This window comes from Raphanus sativus, unplaced genomic scaffold (genome assembly GCF_000801105.2).
Source record: "Raphanus sativus cultivar WK10039 unplaced genomic scaffold, ASM80110v3 Scaffold1960, whole genome shotgun sequence".
Lineage (NCBI taxonomy): Eukaryota > Viridiplantae > Streptophyta > Magnoliopsida > Brassicales > Brassicaceae > Raphanus > Raphanus sativus.
The window spans coordinates 1-18,223 of NW_026617269.1; the positions used below are offsets into that span (position 1 = coordinate 1).

The 18,223-nt window shown below is 40.3% G+C and overlaps 6 protein-coding genes across 6 annotated transcripts; 3 read left to right on the forward strand and 3 right to left on the reverse strand.

Annotated features, from left to right (window-relative positions):
- The first annotated feature begins 1,755 nt into the window (after window positions 1-1,755).
- Window positions 1,756-3,430, forward strand: LOC130505032 (probable pectinesterase 67). Its single transcript, XM_056999638.1, has 5 exons — window positions 1,756-2,055; window positions 2,213-2,375; window positions 2,455-2,661; window positions 2,746-2,993; window positions 3,068-3,430. The coding sequence occupies exons 1-5, from the start codon at window positions 1,805-1,807 to the stop codon at window positions 3,231-3,233; spliced, it is 1,035 nt and encodes a 344-aa protein (XP_056855618.1). The 5' UTR covers window positions 1,756-1,804; the 3' UTR covers window positions 3,234-3,430.
- Window positions 3,431-3,501: 71 nt separating this feature from the next.
- LOC108856665 (phytochrome B-like) lies at window positions 3,502-7,789 on the reverse strand. The gene is given in 6 exon segments (XM_056999637.1): window positions 3,502-3,776; window positions 3,778-3,964; window positions 4,183-4,473; window positions 4,555-5,353; window positions 5,425-7,416; window positions 7,521-7,789. Coding segments are annotated over 6 exon segments (3,327 nt in total). The 5' UTR covers window positions 7,528-7,789; the 3' UTR covers window positions 3,502-3,725.
- A 1,661-nt stretch (window positions 7,790-9,450) lies between these two features.
- LOC108860653 (universal stress protein PHOS32-like) lies at window positions 9,451-10,763 on the forward strand. The gene is made up of 4 exons (XM_018634514.2): window positions 9,451-9,769; window positions 9,962-10,071; window positions 10,285-10,403; window positions 10,517-10,763. The coding sequence occupies exons 1-4, from the start codon at window positions 9,586-9,588 to the stop codon at window positions 10,593-10,595; spliced, it is 492 nt and encodes a 163-aa protein (XP_018490016.1). The 5' UTR covers window positions 9,451-9,585; the 3' UTR covers window positions 10,596-10,763.
- A 50-nt stretch (window positions 10,764-10,813) lies between these two features.
- LOC130505033 (B3 domain-containing protein At3g17010-like) lies at window positions 10,814-12,799 on the reverse strand. Its single transcript, XM_056999639.1, has 4 exons — window positions 12,556-12,799; window positions 11,687-11,978; window positions 11,296-11,600; window positions 10,814-11,210 (listed from the first exon to the last, which is right to left on the reverse strand). Exons 1-4 carry the CDS (start codon window positions 12,652-12,654, stop codon window positions 10,968-10,970), a joined length of 939 nt encoding a protein of 312 aa, XP_056855619.1. The 5' UTR covers window positions 12,655-12,799; the 3' UTR covers window positions 10,814-10,967.
- Window positions 12,800-13,770: 971 nt separating this feature from the next.
- Window positions 13,771-15,471, reverse strand: LOC130505034 (B3 domain-containing protein At3g17010-like). Its single transcript, XM_056999640.1, has 4 exons — window positions 15,287-15,471; window positions 14,608-14,899; window positions 14,275-14,519; window positions 13,771-14,179 (listed from the first exon to the last, which is right to left on the reverse strand). The coding sequence occupies exons 1-4, from the start codon at window positions 15,383-15,385 to the stop codon at window positions 13,919-13,921; spliced, it is 897 nt and encodes a 298-aa protein (XP_056855620.1). The 5' UTR covers window positions 15,386-15,471; the 3' UTR covers window positions 13,771-13,918.
- Window positions 15,472-16,895: 1,424 nt separating this feature from the next.
- LOC130505035 (bifunctional TENA-E protein-like) lies at window positions 16,896-18,163 on the forward strand. The gene is made up of 3 exons (XM_056999641.1): window positions 16,896-17,125; window positions 17,191-17,408; window positions 17,491-18,163. The coding sequence occupies exons 1-3, from the start codon at window positions 16,985-16,987 to the stop codon at window positions 18,053-18,055; spliced, it is 924 nt and encodes a 307-aa protein (XP_056855621.1). The 5' UTR covers window positions 16,896-16,984; the 3' UTR covers window positions 18,056-18,163.
- Window positions 18,164-18,223: the final 60 nt, after the last annotated feature.

An 18,223-nucleotide genomic window follows, 5' to 3' on the forward strand; every position in this document is an offset into this window, starting at 1 on the left:
GAACCAGAGGAGTCCGTCTTTGCCTTCGCTTCCAGAGGACTCTGAGTTGTTGTTGTTATCGGAGGAGGTGCGGCGCCCGAACGGCTTGAAGCAGAGGGAAAGCAGATTCATGAATGAACCTGACATTCAACATCTCTCGGGAACACACACTCCTCCTAAACCCCGTAGTAAGACTTTGGATTACTTACTACTCCGATAGAACGAGATTTTGATTTTTTTTAGATCGGGAGAGTGGGAGAGTGGTGTATATGTCTTAATGGGAGAGAAGATGCGTATGATAAGAGGTTAGGCGTAGTATAAGGAGTCTTAGGCGCACGTTAGCAGACGATCGTGTTCTGTCCGGTCGTGGAGGAGCAAAGCACTCTCTCCGCTTGTAATTTTTTTTTTGTCTGATGAAGAGAGCGATCTTCTTCCCTTAAATGGTGAATAAAGAAAATACAACTATTTAGTAAATTTTTATTAGTAACCCATTCATATGGTATTTGAAAATATAATATGTGTGTATGTTTTTATATATTGGAGACCGACCATGGGGCGGCTTGCATTCTTTTATATTTCTACATACTCATTCACTATTTCTCTATCTTTCAATTTTTTATACAAATAAGTTTTCAGATGTAATATGTTTGACATAGCTATAATTAAGAGAAGTCGTTTCTCTATTTCCTTCAACCGATACATTTCTGAATCTTTCCAAGTCTACTAGCTATTGGATGTTGGCTATGTCCAAGTAAAAACTTCCCCCCGTGGGAGCCTAGTTTTCCCTAACCATCAGTATGTGTGTTATATTCAAGATATTGGATGTTCGCTATGTCCAAGTCTACTAGCTGTGGAGTAGTGGAAGTCAAGCCAACGTATGCAACCTTAGCTTTTGAAAGATTCATACGCCTGTTAGATAAACACTGGCTAGTTCATGCCTCCATTCTTTGTTGACCCACATTGAAATTTTAAATCCTAACTTATGGAGAACAAGGCACGAACCATGCTTCGCATTTTATTATATGGAGAGAGACCGCTTAATTCTATTAAAAATTATCATTTCTTGGCTTTTCGTATGTTCTAAAGAAACTATAAAATATCCGGTAGAAGTCTTTCTTTCTAATTCATTTATAGAGATAAAAAAGTCTTGCTAAGAAAAAGAAAATTCAGTTTGACGGATACACTATTTGTTTTTTAATTGGTGAACTTGGCCGTTTTTCAGTTTGGCATGGCCATTGAGCGAAGTACTTGTAGATACTTTTGTTAGATTAGCACTTAACACCTAGTTGACAACCTGTATAGCTAAAACAATACTGGTGTAGAGCATTGCATGCATGTCTACTACACATCTTCATAAGTCATAATATCAATTTATGACGATGAATCAATGATATTGTTATGTGAAAGGAGGATGTATCCTAGATTATAAACGATATGATAATATAATGGGAAGAACATAGTAAACAATATATGAATACAAGAAAACAAAAAAAAAACGAAATTAGTCAAAAGTAATACGTATGTAGTGTTTAAGATATATTTTTGTGGACAATTAAAGATTTATACCACGATGATTTCTTTGTTACCAAAGATAGAAATATCACTCAAAGTAGTTTTCACCCATTAATCAATAATAAATGTTGTCTAAAAATAACCGTTGCCTAAAAAAACCTGTTTAAACCCTTACCTCCCAAAACAAAACAAACACAACGGAACACCCTAAATTTAAAAACCTGTTTTCTTAAATCTAACCTCTTTTTCACCATATAAGATCTTTCTCACATCCCCATTCCAAAAAGAAAACTAAAAACCCCAAAAGATAAAGATGGATCATCGAGCAGGAATGGTCCTTTTCCTAGCCCTTGTTGTAATGTCCGTATGGGGTTCGGACGCATCGGCACTGGAAAGTATGAAGTTTGACGCGCCGCTTCTAACTGAAAAAATTGCAACAAATAGATCTATAATCGTCGATATTGAAGGGAAGGGAGACTACACTTCGGTTCAAAAAGCCATTGATGCTGTCCCTGTTGGTAACTCTAATTGGATTATCGTCCATGTCCGTAAAGGAATCTACAAGTACGTTTACTTAGGTTTAACCTTTTACATTACTTCATACGCGCAATCATGCTACATAACATACATATATAACCAAGTTATAGTTATTATATGCATTACTGTTGTCACATACATTTATTTTGAATTTTGATGTTTTTTTATCTTTTATGAAAAATAGGGAGAGAGTGCACATTCCAGAGAACAAGCCTTTCATATTCATGAGAGGTAACGGAAGAGGAAAGACAGTCATCGAATCATCGCAAAGTTCGATAGACAATGTTGCTTCAGCCACTTTCAAAGTCGAAGCTAATCACTTCGTTGCTTTTGGTATCAGCATCAGGGTATGTATTAACACAAAGGTAGATTTTGATTACGTACGTAACATTTGTGTCTTAATGAACTTGTGTGATGAATATACAGAATGATGCACCGGTCGGACAGGCGTTCACGTCTGACAACCAATCGGTGGCAGCGTTTGTGGCGGCTGATAAAGTTGCGTTTTACCATTGTGCGTTCTACAGCTTGCACAACACTTTGTTTGATAACAAAGGTAGACATTACTACCACGAGAGTTACATCCAAGGCTCCATCGACTTCATCTTCGGTCGTGCAACTTCCATTTTCAACGTACGTTTTTTAACATTCTCTAGAACATAACATATAGACCGGCAATAATATACCACATTTTGAAAATTTCTAAAATTGTTACAGAATTGTGAGATATTTGTGATATCGGACAAGAGGGTGAAACCATATGGGTCAATCACAGCACACCACAGGGAACACCCAGAGGAAAAGACGGGTTATGTGTTCATAAGAGGCAAAGTGTACGGAATCGATGAGGTTTACCTAGGCAGAGCCAAAGGACCTTATTCTCGGGTCATCTTTGCCAAGACTTACTTTTCCAAGACCGTTGTCCCTAGCGGTTGGACCAACTGGAGCTACGACGGCTCAACCAAGTTAGTCTCCATTATTTTTTTATACTAGATTATTGTTCATGTTTTATACTAATATTCTTGAGACATTTGAGCAGGGATTTATACCATGCGGAGTATAAGTGTCATGGACCAGGTGCTGAGAGACAAGGTAGATCAGATTGGGCCAAAGAACTTACCAAACAAGAAGTTGAGTCTTTCTTGTCCATTGATTTCATTGATGGAACTTCTTGGCTCCCTGTTTGGCTTCAGCAAAAGTCTTAGAGCTCCTTAATCTGTGCGTGTCTCCCGTTTGGCTTGGAAAAAGAAAACATATGAAGAAAGAAGGACCCATTCTTTTCTTCACTATACAAAATAGTTTTCTCTCTCTTTTTGTTCTACTCTAAAATGATTGTAGACTGATTGGAAAATTCTTATGTCGTTTGCACACATTATATAAGATAATTTCCATTTTTATAATATATGTAACCTGAACTATGATCATATCTTCTTTCTTTTCATTCGTTTGCCTCTCTCTCGAGTTATCAAAATATACACAGTGCAAACAAAATAGAAACCAAAGTGTTACAGACTCTATAAGTACATGTTACGTTTTCTATTCCGGTGAGTCAAACGCAAACCAATCTCCTCTTCTCTACTTATCTCACCGGAAACAAAAAAAAAAAAACTCTCTATCCTCCTCCAGTGTCGTTAAGACTCACAAACACATACACATACAACACAAACTCTTCTCCTAACTTATATAAGTGTGAGTGCCTATGACATCAACAACATCATGTCGCCGCTAGCTGTTGATAAAGGAGGAACATGGGAGTTCGAGAATGATGAGGAAATAGGAGCGTTCTGACTCTCTTATGTATTGAACCTCACCGTTCATGAGCTTTAGAATCTTTCTACACACGCTTAGACTTAACCCTTCAGGACTCGTCCACCTGCTGCTGTGGAACATGTCACTGACCAACTCTGGAGGTAGGCCTTCACCTGGACACGCCATTCTGAAACCGCAAAATTTAGAGAAACCAAATTCATGAAACCCAAAGTTTAGTTTTGCTAACTTGAAAACATTTAAAACAGAGTCTCTCTGCTGGTTATGGTTCTGTAAAAGTTCCCGATCCGGTTTAATCAAACCAGAACTACCACCTAAACAAACAATAACCAAAAACCGGGATATGAGGAGACAAAGAAGAACAGTGAGAACAATGAAACTGTGTACCTAAATTCTGTGCGGATAGAGGAGGAACCATCAACCATTTGCTTTGAAACTTGGCTTAGATGGATCTCTACCCACTCTTGTGACGGTGCATACCGGATGATACTCAGCAGAAACTCAGCTAATAGCTGTTGAGTCCTTGTCTGGTCTCCATAAACAGCTATTGATTTGATCTCTTCAGGAATCTCACGGATCAGCTGAACACTTCTCTCCCTTAATAAGAACATCGCTTGGCTTACAACTGCGTTGATGACACTTCCGAGATAAAACTCCTCTCTAAGCAGCTCAAACGAACTGATTAAATGAGAAAACAATATTTAGAATCTTATCAAAAAACCATTTTATAGAGAGTTCCAACCAAACGCCTAAACTAACCCGTTTTCAAGTCTTTCAAGATCCATGTCAGTGACAATCCTCGAGATCTGCTTCTCGCAAGAAACACTCGTTTCAAGAAACTGTTTCTGATTCTCATTCAACTCCGTACCTTCCAGCAACGAGTTTGAGAAACGCAAACCGCTCAAAGGACTCTTTATCACCTGACAAACGTAAGCTAGCTCTTTCTCCTTTGTGAAACACTCTGTCTCCTGCCTTCTTTCGACTGTTAAAGCCTCAAGACTCGGAATCTGCAAGAAACAGAAAGCTCCAACGACCTTCCCCTCGAGGCTAACCCTCTTGTTAGCAGTCAACAGAGCTTGAACAAACTTCCCGTTCCGATCAAAGAACGGCAAAGGGAACTTCTCAGTCTCCTGACCACCGACCGCATTATGCAACACAATCATGAACTTGGTCAACGCATCAAGACCTCTGAGCCTGCAACAGCTCCCAAACACTTCACCAACAAGCAGTTTCCCGATCACTTCGCCGCGAGACCAACCGGTGAGCCTTTCCATCGCAGTGTTCCACTCCAGGCAGCAAGTGTTCTCGTCTGCCGCAAAGATCGGCGGAATCAAAGGGTTGGGACTGTGGACGATGGCTCTGTAGTCTCCTTGTAAGGTGATGAAATTGTCCATAACGATCTTCTCACCGGTAACGTCCTGTCCAACGAAACACACCCCGACAATGTTGTTCAAGTAGTCCTTTCTCGTACACGCATTCCCAACCACGAAAACCGCTTTCCCTTGTAAGTCAGGGCTGAAAGTCTTCAGCTTCACCTCCACGTTCTTGTCCTCCTCCCCTGCAAAAATGCCAATCAAAATTAATGTGTATACTAATGCAAACATAGTTATAGAACCTGAATAAATATACCTCTCAACGCACGAGAAATGAGCTTATCAACAGTTTCTTCATTCTCTTTGTATATTAGATCAGAGACCAAAGACTTCCCCATAGCCTCTTCAACAGAGAGACCAGTCAACTCCGCAATCTTAGCGTTCCATCCATTCACACGTCCTCCACAGTCTACAGCGAATATAGGCGCAGCTGCTGTCTCAATGAGTCTAACCATCTCTCTCGCAACCGCACCTACTCCTCCACAACTCTGAACCGCACCATCTGCCTCAGCTTCTTTAAAAGAGTCTCTCAGAATCAGCTGGAGAGAATGAATCGCGTCCATCTCCGCAGTCTCCCACGGCTGACTCCTGCTCTTAACAACTTCGAGAAACGCGATGAAAGACGAGCGAGGATGCATCCTATGCCCATCGTCTCTATCCTCAGGACGATGCCTAGCGCCACCCCATTTGACTTCTTTAGCCGCGTGGGAACGGAACCAGAAGAGATAATCTCTCTTCGTGATGCACGCGACCGCCATACCGCACACCTCATCGCCTAGTCCAGCCGCACCCGGATACCCGGCGTCGCGTAAACTATCAGTGCTCAAGCCGGTCGACCCGGCGTGGCTCGCAAGCAACCACTCAACAACGTCTTTTATCTGAGCCTCGCTCGGAGCAACGCCCAAAGGATAGTACTTCCCGCGGTGGAGAAACGCGGCGCCGTCGCATCTCACCAGGTCCATGATGCTAGGACTCTGCGTGACGATCCCTGCGGGAGAGTCACGCAGAAGCATGTCGGATAACAGCGTCTGCGTCCTCAACACGCGCTTCTCCGACATCTGAAGAGCTAACTGCAGCTCCATGTTGAGCTGCAAACCAAACGCCTGCATCAGAAACTCGCAGGCGTACCTCAGAGGGAACGGTATGCAGCGAGAGGAGGTGTGGTGGCAAACGACTAAACCCCAAAGCCGCCTCGTAAAGCTTCTCCCACTCTCATCTTCTTCGTTACCGTTTATTATAACCGCCATCACTAAAGAGGCATTAGACCCCATGTTAGCCATGTACTGAGAGTGGCAACCGTGAGGAGCTCTAAGAGTAGAGCCAACCAAACACACAGACTGAGTCAGCTTTTCGTCTTGGACCACGAGAACCGGTTTAGCGTGACAATCGACGATCATCCGGACGCGGTTCTGTTTAAACAAGAACCGCGACGCTTGCGGGATATCAGTGGCGGGATAATGTAAGCCGACGTAAGGCTCTAGATCCTCTCTCCGACTCTCTGCAACAACTTCTCCGTGCTCGTCTTCGTGAAACTTGTAGACCATCACACGGTCGTATCCGGTCAGGTCCCTGACGCTTTCCACGACGGTGTCGCAGAGAAGCTTGATGTCTTCTTCTCCACCGGTGGAGAGAGACTGTAACCGAGAGATGGCGCGAACAGCGAGCTTCTGCGACTGCACGGCTCCGGATATAGAGAGAGCCGGATCTTCGGTTCTGGATGGTTCTAAATCGATGACGACTCCGACGTCGATCCTGTGTAGGATCGCGTAGAAGGGCTTGCCGGTGTTCTTGGAGTGGATCCAGACCGGGTTGAGGAGCGTGATCTCTGGAGCCAAGAAGGCGCGTTCGAGGAGGAGAGAGCTGGAGTGGGTGAAGAGAGAGCGGAGGTCTGCTCCCATGGCGAGGATGGGAACTGAGTGGGGAGTGAGGAGGAGGCCTAGCATCTCCCGCGCGTTCTCGCTATAGGCGATGATGGCGAAGGTGGGCTCTTCGACGGCGATCATGCAACCGAAAGGCTGTATGTAGCCGCCGCGCTGGATCGTCGAGAGATAGTCGGTGATCTGGTGCTCGGCAAGAACGGAGGAGGAGGAGGAGTCGTACGTTGTCGTTTTGAGGGAGTTTGAGTAGTCGAAGGATTTGCCTGATTGTTCGAAGACGGCGTGGAGTCTCGCGTCGACTGTGTACTGTTGTTGTATGGCTTTGCTCATTGACTCCGTGTGGTGACGGCCACGGCCGGCGCCGCTGACACCTGAAACATGCTGGGTAGTTTGTTGTTAGTGATGGAGGATGGACTCAGCGTCAAATGATGAGTATATGAAAGCTGGAGGTCCCCATGGACATAAAGGAGTTAACTTTTCATCTGGGGCGGTTCTAGATTTTGGTGATTACGTCAGATTCTATTAAAAAAGAGAGAAACTTTTGGGGGGATTATTCTCGAAATTCTGCAGATAATTGAAACCGAGGAAATCATTTAAAATCTTTCTGAGAAAATAAAGATTTTCCCGAGAAAAAAAAAAAGAAGTGAGATTTCGAGGGGGTGGGGGGGAGAAGGATGGGAAGTTGGGATCGGAGACAGTGAGAGGATAGTAAAAGGTAGAAATTGAAGCAGAAGAGGCGAGGTGTGTCCGAGAGAGAGGGAGTGTCAGCGTCTTTTGTCTTTTCCTGATTGAGTTTTGTCCATGTTAAATATTATTATTTATTTTAGAAATCACCCTAAAGGTTTTACTATTTGTCAATTTAACCCAAACCTGTAGTTTGCGTGTTGTGAGGGAGAAAGATCCAAAGAGTTTGGCTCAATATCACGTGGGCTATGTATGCTTTATTCTTCTCTAGTGCGCGCACGTGGCCTCTGGGCCGTGGCGCGTGGAAGCCCCTGGAGTGGTCAAATGTTAAGGACATCTACCATTTAATCGAATCTAACTCGCATCATTAGTACTACTAATTCAAATCGTACTTTTTTCATTCAGTTTGGTTTCAGTTTGTTTCATTGTCTAAATACTATGAAAGGTAAACGTAATTGAGAAAAGGATGGTGATTATCTTTTCTAATTACTTTCTCCTTTTTTTTTCTTTTTTTCTCTAATTACTTTCTTTTTTTTCTGGTAAAACTCTAATTACTTTCTTATAGTTTCTTGATCATCTTTCTATAAAACAATTAAACAAACACAAAATATCAAACCTGCTCGTGACAATATTTATGACTGTTTACCATCAATATTGAAATGGTGATTTGTTCATCGTCGCTTAAGATGGATAAAATCTACTAGGTGAAATATGGAAAATGACATATTTCAAACCTAATTTTTTGGGTCATACCTATTTCATCTCAATTTTAGTATAATGTCTATTTTATCATGAACTCAATAAAATTTTAAACTTATATATATATATATATATATAGATCACAATGATGGGTTTTTTTAACACTGAAATGTTTTGATTGTAAAGAAAAGCAGCGTACAAGGGAAGGATGAGACCTTCCTAAATAAAGACAAAATGAAAACAACGACAAAAGTATCAGAAAATACTTAATAGAACATCCGAAACATTGCAGAAGTCGAGGCCTGAGAACAGGTAGACTAATCACCTCTGCAACAGCATATCACCGACACATGGCCTCCGCAGTTAAGCACTTCTGCAGCCAACGAGAACCCCCACGAGCGATATAAGATAAGAGCCTTTTTTTTTATGACACTCCAGGCAATATCAGACACTGGCTTATTACGGCCTTCCACCACGTGAGTACATTGCCACCCATAAAGAGACTCTAGCAGAACGTGTATAGATCCCACAAGATCATGTACTGAGGGGTACATCTGTGGGGATAACATCGCTTCTCTAACCAACATCACAATGATGGTTATTCAATCGTTTATTCGAATGATTAGATATCTGATATGACACTTTCTTTAAAATGATGTCCTTGTAAATACCACCAAATTAAAATTTTGAGTTTTACACCTTTTTAATCCACGTCTCGGCGGATAAAAGGCTTCACGACGTAGATTCGAATTGTGGATTCAAAGTTTGTAAAACTCAAAATTTTAATTTTGTAATATTTACAAAATGACATTATTTTAACGAAAATATCATGTCAGTTATTTAATCATCCGAATAAATGATTGAGGACTTTTTAAATTTTTATTGAGTTTATGATGGAATATGTACTGTAACAAAGTTCACGTTGGAATAGGCATAATTTGTCCGTTATTTTCTCTAAGACAAGGCTGTGATCGTTTTCGAATCAATCCAACGGCCAGTACTCATACAGATCACATGACAGCGTTTCGGAGGATTCAGTCTCCCTAGGCTATAGTCCTTTTCCCCCTACATACATGATACATCATTTGTCTTCGAGAGAAGATAATAAAGAATCGAGCTTTCGTTGTGAAAGATATTCATAGAAAGAGAGAGAGAATATGGAGGAGAGTGGTGGTCGGAAGATCGGAGTGGCGGTGGATTTCTCGGAGTGCAGCAAGAAAGCTCTGAACTGGGCCATTGACAACGTCGTTCGTGATGGCGATCATCTAATCCTCATCACCGTCGCTCACGACATGGATTACGAGGTCAGCGAGATGCAGCTCTGGGAGGCCGTTGGATCACGTACGCTTGTTTAGCCTTTATCTGATCTTTTTGTTAAAAAACTTAAACTTATTTATCGTTTGATTTGTGTTCCTTTTTTCTCTTTTTGTTTGTTTGTTTGTTTTGTTTTGCATGTCTCTGGAACATGATGAGAGCTAATGGTTCCTGGTCATATTAATAGTTGAACTCTGTTTTTGTGTTGCAATATTTCAGCTTTGATTCCACTGAAAGAATTCTCTGAAGCTGCCGTGATGAAGAAGTATGCAGTGACGCCAGATATTGAAACCCTTGACATTGCCAACACTGCCGCTATGAAGAAATCTGTAAGCTTCTTGATTCCCTTCTTGGATGGATATAGTAGTTGCAAGAATTGTCCATAAAATTCATGCAAAGCTATTTGTGACCTTGTGAGTTTGTGACAAAAACAAAAAAAAAACATATATCAATCCATATGAATGAAACTTTCTTTTAAGACTAAGTGTTAATTTGGTTTCTGTTAACTTCAAGATCAACTGTTATTGTGAAACATGATGCAGATCACAGTAGTGATGAAGATATATTGGGGCGATCCTCGTGAGAAGATATGTGAAGCTGCTGAACACATTCCTCTATCAAGCCTTGTCATCGGTAACCGAGGCCTTGGTGGCCTTAAGAGGTTAAATATTTCTCCTCTTTCTCCATCTTTTTTCAAGATCCCAAACATTGGTTTGAAGTGAAAAAATAAATTACACATATTGATAAGAAGGATCATTCTTTTATTTTTGGCAGAATGATAATGGGAAGTGTTAGCAACCATGTTGTTAACAATGTGGCATGCCCTGTAACCGTCGTGAAGGCTCACCCCTGAGCTTTGTCTTGACCTTCACGTCATTTGCTTAGAGAACATGAAAACTGGTTTTATGTTGCTTATGTTGTGCACCTTTTATGCTCAACCTTCTATTATAAATAAAGCTCTCTTTTTCAGTTTTGGACCAACTAGTTTGTATTGTTCTTTTCAATCATGTCAACAGTTTTTACTAACTACTTTAATCATTGGGGAAACATAAGCAGATTAAGCAAGTTAAAGTCTCTTCATAAACAGAGAAAAGCAAGTTTTAAAGTGACAATACAAACTCAGAAACACAAAACATAAACTAAAGCGATATCATATAGTCTCCATAGATATAAGAAAGCTGCAAGACACTTAAAACATTTGTTTCTATCACTCGATCACAGTGATCTACTCTCTGGCCTTCTTAGAGGTGAGGACAAACTCGGTAGGTTTGACGAGGTGGAAGGTACACCTATCACCAACCGATAAAGGGTACTCACGTGCGAGTCTACTCCATCCACTTGAGAAGATTGTACGAGTCTGCCTCACCAAGCAATGCACCTCCCATGAACCCTTCCCTTCCGAGTTATGTATCATGTACACCTTAGACTCATCTGGGATGTACGCCTCCTCAAACATCTTTGGGATTGCCTGATCAAAGAAAGATTCACGTATCAAGACGTTACAGTATTACTATTGAGTTTGTTTATTTAGTCTTTTGGTATCTGATCTTTACCAGGAACTTGAGGTATGAGTTCGTTATGGTGATTTTGAATTCTGGAACACCGTTCTTGACTTTCTTTCTCTTGATCTTCTTCTTCTTCTTGGATGGTTTTTCCTTCTCAGCTTTCTTCTTTTTTGGCACAGCTCCTCTTGAAGATTCACCTTTCTCCACTTTCTTGCTCTTGCTCTTCTTCTTGGATGTTTTGGATTCAGCAGCCTTCTTCTTTTCCTCTTCCAACTCAACTCCTCCCGTGGACTCATCTTCCTTCTTCACATCTCTGTAGCTGCTCTCACCTTCTTCTTTCTTGATCCCACCACCTATTTTGAATCATCATTGTTAGCGAGTTGGTTCTTCTTTCATAATCTCATCTGTTTCATAAAATAAGTTAAAACTCAAAGCTTACTAAATGGAGTCGTTGTCTGGGGTTTGCGAGGTGTGACAATCTCCTTGCCGTTCTTCCCATAGATGTTGACATTGAAGCACATTAAACCCTTGTGAGTGAAAGTCACAAACTCGTTTTCTCCCAAAGCATTGTCGCTCACAAACTGGTTCCATCCAGACTTCTCCATGTAGTAGAAACTAGGGTTCTTGGAGATGTCTACTTCCCACGAGCTTCCCCACTGCGCTCTTATCACCATCTTGTAGTGGAAGTCTTTCTTAGACACATTCTTCATGAAGTTGTAAGGCATCGCTCTCTGATTTTTGAAAAAAAAATGCAAATACAAGTTAACTTTCTTGTCAAGTTACATCAAAGGCGTGAAGGCTAAAGTTTTGACCTTTCACGTAAAACTACTATAAGCATCAAGTTCGTGAACAAACTAGGACACTTCCTTAGTTACATAACGAGACAAATCAAAGCTAAAGACTAAGAGATTCCGACAGTTTCAAAGACACCCAATAGATTGAATCTTTAACTTGAAACAAACTCAACACAAAGAGAAAGACTCTGCTTTTTGAAACATGGAATGAAGAGAACGTAAAAACAGTTAACTTTTTTGTCAAGTTTACATCAAAAGACTTAAAGTTTCAAACCTTTCACCTATAATTCCTCAAGTTCGTCTTATCACAAAACAGAACAAGAATTCGAGAAAAGCAGAGAGAAAAGATCCATATATAGTAACCTAAACGAGACAAAGCAACCTAAAGGCTGGAAAGATTGAAGAATCTTTTAACTTTGAAACCCACAAGAGAAAAAACTCTGCTTTTGAAACAGAGTTATCAAGAAATCTGCACAAAGTTAAAGGACAAGGAAGAGGTTTAGAACAGAGTTACCATAGATTCGGAGGATAAATCTGCACTCTGGAATATCTTGAAGAAGCTCAAGTTCTTTCTTTCTTCCTTAACCCGAGCAAAACCACGGTCCCACCCCATCTCTATGTCTTTCCTTCAACACTTCTTCTTCTTCTATCTAAACTTAAAACCTCTTCACTCTACCTCTCTCTCTCTCTCTCTCTCTCTCTCTCTAGTTTCTATGGCTATCTCTGGTATTGTGAGAAAAGTATGTCTCGTTATTCCATTTCAAAGTGTTTTACCTTTTTCATTATAACTGTGAAAAGCATCCGTCTGTAGTCAAACATAAAAGACACAAAGAGAGCTGTTAAACCCGACTACACAGACACGCAAAATCAAATGCCAATTTGAGTACCTGAGAATCCCTGATGTGGCAATAGGACACACTTCAAACTTACCCTTCTTTACGTTTTGTTTTTTTCTACACTCTCCAACAAATAAAACTAATATTACTATTTAATAATTGTTTATGATCAAGCTAGTTTTTTTGTCCGAAAAAAGTGATCAAGCTAGTTTTTTTATTAGTAAATTTGATCTTACATCCAGTCAAAGCAGGAAACTTTTTCTGTAGAAACTGAAAAGTAGAAAACTATGGTACAAAGATGAGATCACCTTCTGGATCAGTCTGGATCACACACCAAAGTAATGTGTTTTTACAATACATAAAGAAAACAAACACACATATACACCACACCACACATACATGCATTATATAACAACGCTTCTTACAATGTTAAACACTTCCCATCAAAAACCGTTAAATTATTTTTTTTTCGTTAAAATTGTGAAATTATATTTTCCCCAAAATTGTATAATTATGTTTTCTGCTAAAATTATAAAATTATATTATTTCCAAAAAATAAAAGTTTTTGGAAATAATAAATTTGCCGTTTTGCCATTAAACCCCTAAAATTAATTTAACCCACTAAAATCATAATTATGTTTTCACATCAAACTCATAAAATTGTATTGTCAACTAAAACCGAAAGATCATATTTTCTGTCTGAAAAATTGATTTCCTTTAAAATAGGAAAAATCCTCGGTTAACAAATTCTTATATTTTTTTTTTGTCAACAACAAAACTTTAGATATTAAGAGTTTTAGCGTCTACATTTATACTAAATACTGTAGTCTTTTGCTTCTTTGATCATTGATCGTAAACTCATAAACAGAGAAATCAAGTTAAAAAGTCTCAAGCTAACTTCATAAACAGACAACACCAAGTTAAAGTCTAGGGAAAATAACAGTGCACACACGGAAACACAACACATAATCTAAAAGTGATAGCATATTGTCTCCATAGATAATAAGAAAAGCAAGACACTAGCTAAAACATTTTGTTTCATCAATCGATCACAATGATCTCCTCTTTGGCCTTCCTGGAGGTGAGGACGAACTCGGTAGGTTTGATGAGACGAAAGGTACACCTATCACCAATCGATAATGGGTACTCTCGTGCCAGTTGACTCCATCCACTTGAGAAGATTGTTTGAGTCTTCCTCCCCAAGCAAAGCACCTCCCATGAACCCTCTCCTTCGGGGTGACGTATCTTGTACACCATAGACCCATTCTTGATGTACTCCTCATAAAAATTCTTTGGGATTCCCTGGCAAAACAACAACAACAACAGAGATTCACGTGATCAACCAATGTAGAGACTATGTAGTATGGCTGTTGAGTGTTTTTGGTATTAGTCTTTACCAATATCTTGAGGTATGATTTCTTGATGGTGATTTTGAATTTTGGAACAGCTTTCTTCTTCTTGATCTTCTCAGCTTTCTTGTTTCTAAGTGCAGCCCCTCTCGATGATTCACCTATCTCCACAGCGTTCTTCTTCGTCTTGGCTGTTTTGGCCTCAGCAGCGAGCTCAACTCCTCCTCCCATGGACTCATCTTCGTTCTTCACATCTTTGTAGCTCCTCTCACCTTCTTCTTTCTTGATCCCACCTGTTTGCACCATCATTTTAACGAGTTGGTTTCTTCTTTCATAATCTCATATGTTTCAACAAAGAATCAAAAGACAAAAAAAGCTTACTAAATGGAGTCGTTGTGTGGGGTTTTTGAGGTACAAGAATCTCCTTGCCGTTCTTCCTGTAGATGTTGACATCGAAGCACATTAGTCCCTTGTGAGTGAAGGTCACAAACTCGTTTGCTCCCAAAGCATTGTCGGTCACGAACTGGTTCCATCCGGACTTCTCCATGTAGTAGAACCTAGGGTTCTTGGAGATGTCTACTTCCCATGAGCCTCCCCACTGCGCTCTTATCACCATCTTGTTGGAGAAGTCTTCCTTGGAGACATTCATCATGAAGTCGTAAGGAAACGCTCTCTGGTTTCAACATGCAAATGAAAAGAATGTGAAAAAAAAAAACAGTTAACGTTCTTGTCAGGTTATATCAAAGAACTTGAATGCTAAAGTTTCAACCTTTCAACTCTAATCCTCAAGTTGGTCTTGTCACAAAACAGAACAAGAAAACGAGAAAAGCAACACTAAGTTGACACCTAAAGCAAAGAGTGAACAAACTAAGAAGACACTTCAATGAGGTAAAGCAACGTAAAGACTAAGAGATCCAACAGTTTCAAAGACACCACCCAAAAGATTGAATCTTTAACTTTGAAACCCACTAAACCCAAAACAAAAAATCTGGTTTTTAAACAGGGTAGTCAAGAAACTCACAAAGTTAAAGGACAAGGAAGAGGTTTAGAACAGAGTTACCATGGATTCAGAGGATAAATCTGCACTCTGGAATATCTTGAAGAAGCTCAACGTCTTTCTTTCTTCCTTAACCTGTCCAAAACCACGGTTCCACACCATCTCTCTGTCTCTCCTTTAACACTTCTTCTTCTCTCGAACCCCAAAACTCTTCACTCTCTCTCTCTCTCTCTCTCTCTCTCTCCGCTTCTCTCTGGTAATGGTAAGTGAGAAAAGTATGTCTCCTTATTTCTTTTCAAAGTATATTTACATTTTTCATTATTTTCGAAACAAGCGTCATAGTCAAACTGATTACTTCCGTTGAAATTTTTGTCTTTCTATGGTAAGCATAAAAGACACAAGAGCTTTTTAAAAACTGACTTCTCAGACACGTAAAAGCAGAATGCTCGTTTTAGTGTCTGAAAATCCCTGATGTGGCAAAAGGACACACTTCAAACTTACCGTTTTTATATTTTGTTTTAACTACAATCCCTAACAATTAAACTACATTAATATTTAATAGTAGGTACTTAGTTTATGATCAACTAATGTTTCAGCTAACTTTTTCCTTATTAACTCTGAACATGATTATATATATTCAGTAACTTTTAACATTTTTATATTCTGGGCAGTCAAAGTAGGAAACTACTTTTTCTGTAGTAACTAAAAAGTAAAACCTACTGTACACAGGTGAGATCACCTTCTGGATCACACACCAAAGTAATGTGTTTCTGTACTGTGATACATATAGAAAACAAACACATATAACATGCATTCTCTTGCCCTTGAATTATATACAGACTTAAAAATTCTGAAACTCAATAAAGCAAACACTTTAGAGATTAAGCAAACAGCTATAATTATGAATCTGTGTTTATTAAAAGGACACGAACACGATTACTATAAGTTTCTTCCAAAATGGAAGATGAAGCACATCACCCATTCCTATCGCTTATAAAGACATGATGCTACATCAAATCAACATGAAATCTAGTCAAATTCAGATATAGTAACCAGAACATTATGCTGCATAGTGGTAGACAATTTGAAGGATGTCTAGAGGAGAGTAACCTCTCGACCAATATTTTTTTGACGTTCAGGAGAGCCATACTTGGGTGGTGCATGCATCACGTGATTTAATGGCTAGTGTACGTCACTCTTCTTTTGGATAATCGTCTGATCCCAGTGCTCCAGTGGGGCTTGTAGGCATGAAGAAGGCAATGAGAGCCACCAAAGCAGTCTGAAACTGCAAAGAACTAATTTCTACTTCGACCACATGGAAAACAACGTAACAGCTAAGGATAAATGTTATACAAAAAGACCGTGACTTTACCACACAACGAAGGTTGCCAATGCTTAGGGTGAGAAAGACAACTGAATATAATTCGAAAAACAGTTTCCACGTCATCACTCTTTCAGACAGCATCTTAATAACAGGTTCAAAAATTGCCACGTAAGCAACACTCTTCGGTCGTGTCTTTACTGCCCGCTGGATCAAACGGTGACAGAATCTTAAAGGTTCAGAAATTGCCACGTCACAAGCGCTCTTCTGTCGTGTCATTACATAACTGCCGTTATATAGTTTAAATCTAACAGGCCTTGGGCTATTTACCTTAAAGCCCAATAAGACATGTACGCTACAGAGGAAAGAGTCAACTGTTGGCGGGGGAGACGAGGATGATTGATCGGTGAAGAAGAATCTTGTGAGAAGCAGCAACTTCGATGGAGAAACCGGAGAAGAGAGGGGTGATCGACACGTGGCTTGATAAACACCATTCGTTATACACGGCGGCTACACGCCATGACTTCGTCATCTCCATCCTCGACGGATCCGTTGATCTCTCCTCCTTCAAAACTTGGCTGGTACTGTTAACTTACTGATGAAATGAAACCGAAGAATGTTTAAAACGGCTTCATTTTGGTGGCAGGGGCAAGACTACCTCTTCGTGAGGGAGTTCGCGCCGTTTGTAGCGAATGTTCTGATCAGAGCCGGCAAAGAATCCGGCGAGACTTCCGACATGGAAGTGGTTCTCGGTGGTTTAGCGTCGTTGAATGATGAGATCGAATGGTTTAAAAGCGAAGGGTCGAAGTGGGGCGTTGACTTCTCGACCGTTGTGGCTCAAAAGGCGAATAAAGAATATCGCAGGTAGTTATTCGATTTAAGTTAATTCTTGATTTTTGAGAGATTCTCGATGAGCATTTTTTTTTTTTTGTGGTTTGTTCAAAAGGTTTCTTGAAGGTCTGATGAGTAGTGAAGTGGAGTATGGGGTGGTGATGACGGCTTTCTGGGCGATAGAAGCGGTGTATCAAGAGAGCTTTGCTCACTGTTTGGAGAATGGGAACAAAACTCCGGGGGAGCTTACCGGAGCTTGCAATCGGTGGGGCAACGACGGGTTTAGACAGTACTGTTCATCTGTGAAGAATATTGCTGAACGTTGTCTGGAGAATGCCTCAGGGGAAGCTTTGGTTGAAGCTGAAGATGTTCTGGTACGTGTTCTTGAACATGAAGTTGCCTTCATTAGCGAAGCTAGAGAAGAAGCTCAAAACGCTCCCGTTTTGCTCACCAAACCTGAGGCTGCCAAAGATCCAGCCCAACTCGCAAAGCCCATACAAGCTCAAGTGGTTCCAGCCCAACAAACTCTCTCAACGGTTACTTTGACAAAAGATAAGAAGAGAGTTAAAGAGGAGAACAGAAGAGAAAAGCAGAGTGTGATGTCATGTACGACTCTGAGATGTGGTCCAGAACTGAGGAACTCCTTTGCAGCCCTTGGATCGATTGGAGAGTGCAGATGAATACATGTGGAAGCAACTCTAGGGTTTTAGCCTTTACTATATAAGTTTGTATTCACCATTTTGTAAGAACTCAAGAATCAAGAAATATAAAAGTTGTTTTCATAAGCTTCTTCCCTCAACTTTCATGGTATCAGAGCCATGGAAGCTGTTGAGCTCTATTCCCCTCCT

Bases quoted from the DNA above. Each gene is read 5' to 3' on its own strand.
- LOC130505032 (XM_056999638.1), top strand. From the start codon at position 1,805: ATGGATCATCGAGCAGGAATGGTCCTTTTCCTAGCCCTTGTTGTAATG. The intron at 2,056-2,212 runs GTACGTTTACTT...TATGAAAAATAG, and splicing joins GTCCGTAAAGGAATCTACAA to GGAGAGAGTGCACATTCCAG. The intron at 2,662-2,745 runs GTACGTTTTTTA...AAATTGTTACAG, and splicing joins GTGCAACTTCCATTTTCAAC to AATTGTGAGATATTTGTGAT.
- LOC108860653 (XM_018634514.2), top strand. From the start codon at position 9,586: ATGGAGGAGAGTGGTGGTCGGAAGATCGGAGTGGCGGTGGATTTCTCG. The intron at 10,072-10,284 runs GTAAGCTTCTTG...AACATGATGCAG, and splicing joins CTGCCGCTATGAAGAAATCT to ATCACAGTAGTGATGAAGAT. The intron at 10,404-10,516 runs GTTAAATATTTC...TATTTTTGGCAG, and splicing joins GGCCTTGGTGGCCTTAAGAG to AATGATAATGGGAAGTGTTA.
- LOC130505033 (XM_056999639.1), bottom strand. From the start codon at position 12,654: ATGGGGTGGGACCGTGGTTTTGCTCGGGTTAAGGAAGAAAGAAAGAAC. The intron at 11,979-12,555 runs GTAACTCTGTTC...TTCAAAAATCAG, and splicing joins ATTTATCCTCCGAATCTATG to AGAGCGATGCCTTACAACTT. The intron at 11,601-11,686 runs GTAAGCTTTGAG...GATTCAAAATAG, and splicing joins CCAGACAACGACTCCATTTA to GTGGTGGGATCAAGAAAGAA.
- LOC130505034 (XM_056999640.1), bottom strand. From the start codon at position 15,385: ATGGTGTGGAACCGTGGTTTTGGACAGGTTAAGGAAGAAAGAAAGACG. The intron at 14,900-15,286 runs GTAACTCTGTTC...TGTTGAAACCAG, and splicing joins ATTTATCCTCTGAATCCATG to AGAGCGTTTCCTTACGACTT. The intron at 14,180-14,274 runs GTAAAGACTAAT...TTGTTTTGCCAG, and splicing joins AATCATACCTCAAGATATTG to GGAATCCCAAAGAATTTTTA.
- LOC130505035 (XM_056999641.1), top strand. From the start codon at position 16,985: ATGGAGAAACCGGAGAAGAGAGGGGTGATCGACACGTGGCTTGATAAA. The intron at 17,126-17,190 runs GTACTGTTAACT...TTTTGGTGGCAG, and splicing joins CCTCCTTCAAAACTTGGCTG to GGGCAAGACTACCTCTTCGT. The intron at 17,409-17,490 runs GTAGTTATTCGA...TTTGTTCAAAAG, and splicing joins GCGAATAAAGAATATCGCAG to GTTTCTTGAAGGTCTGATGA.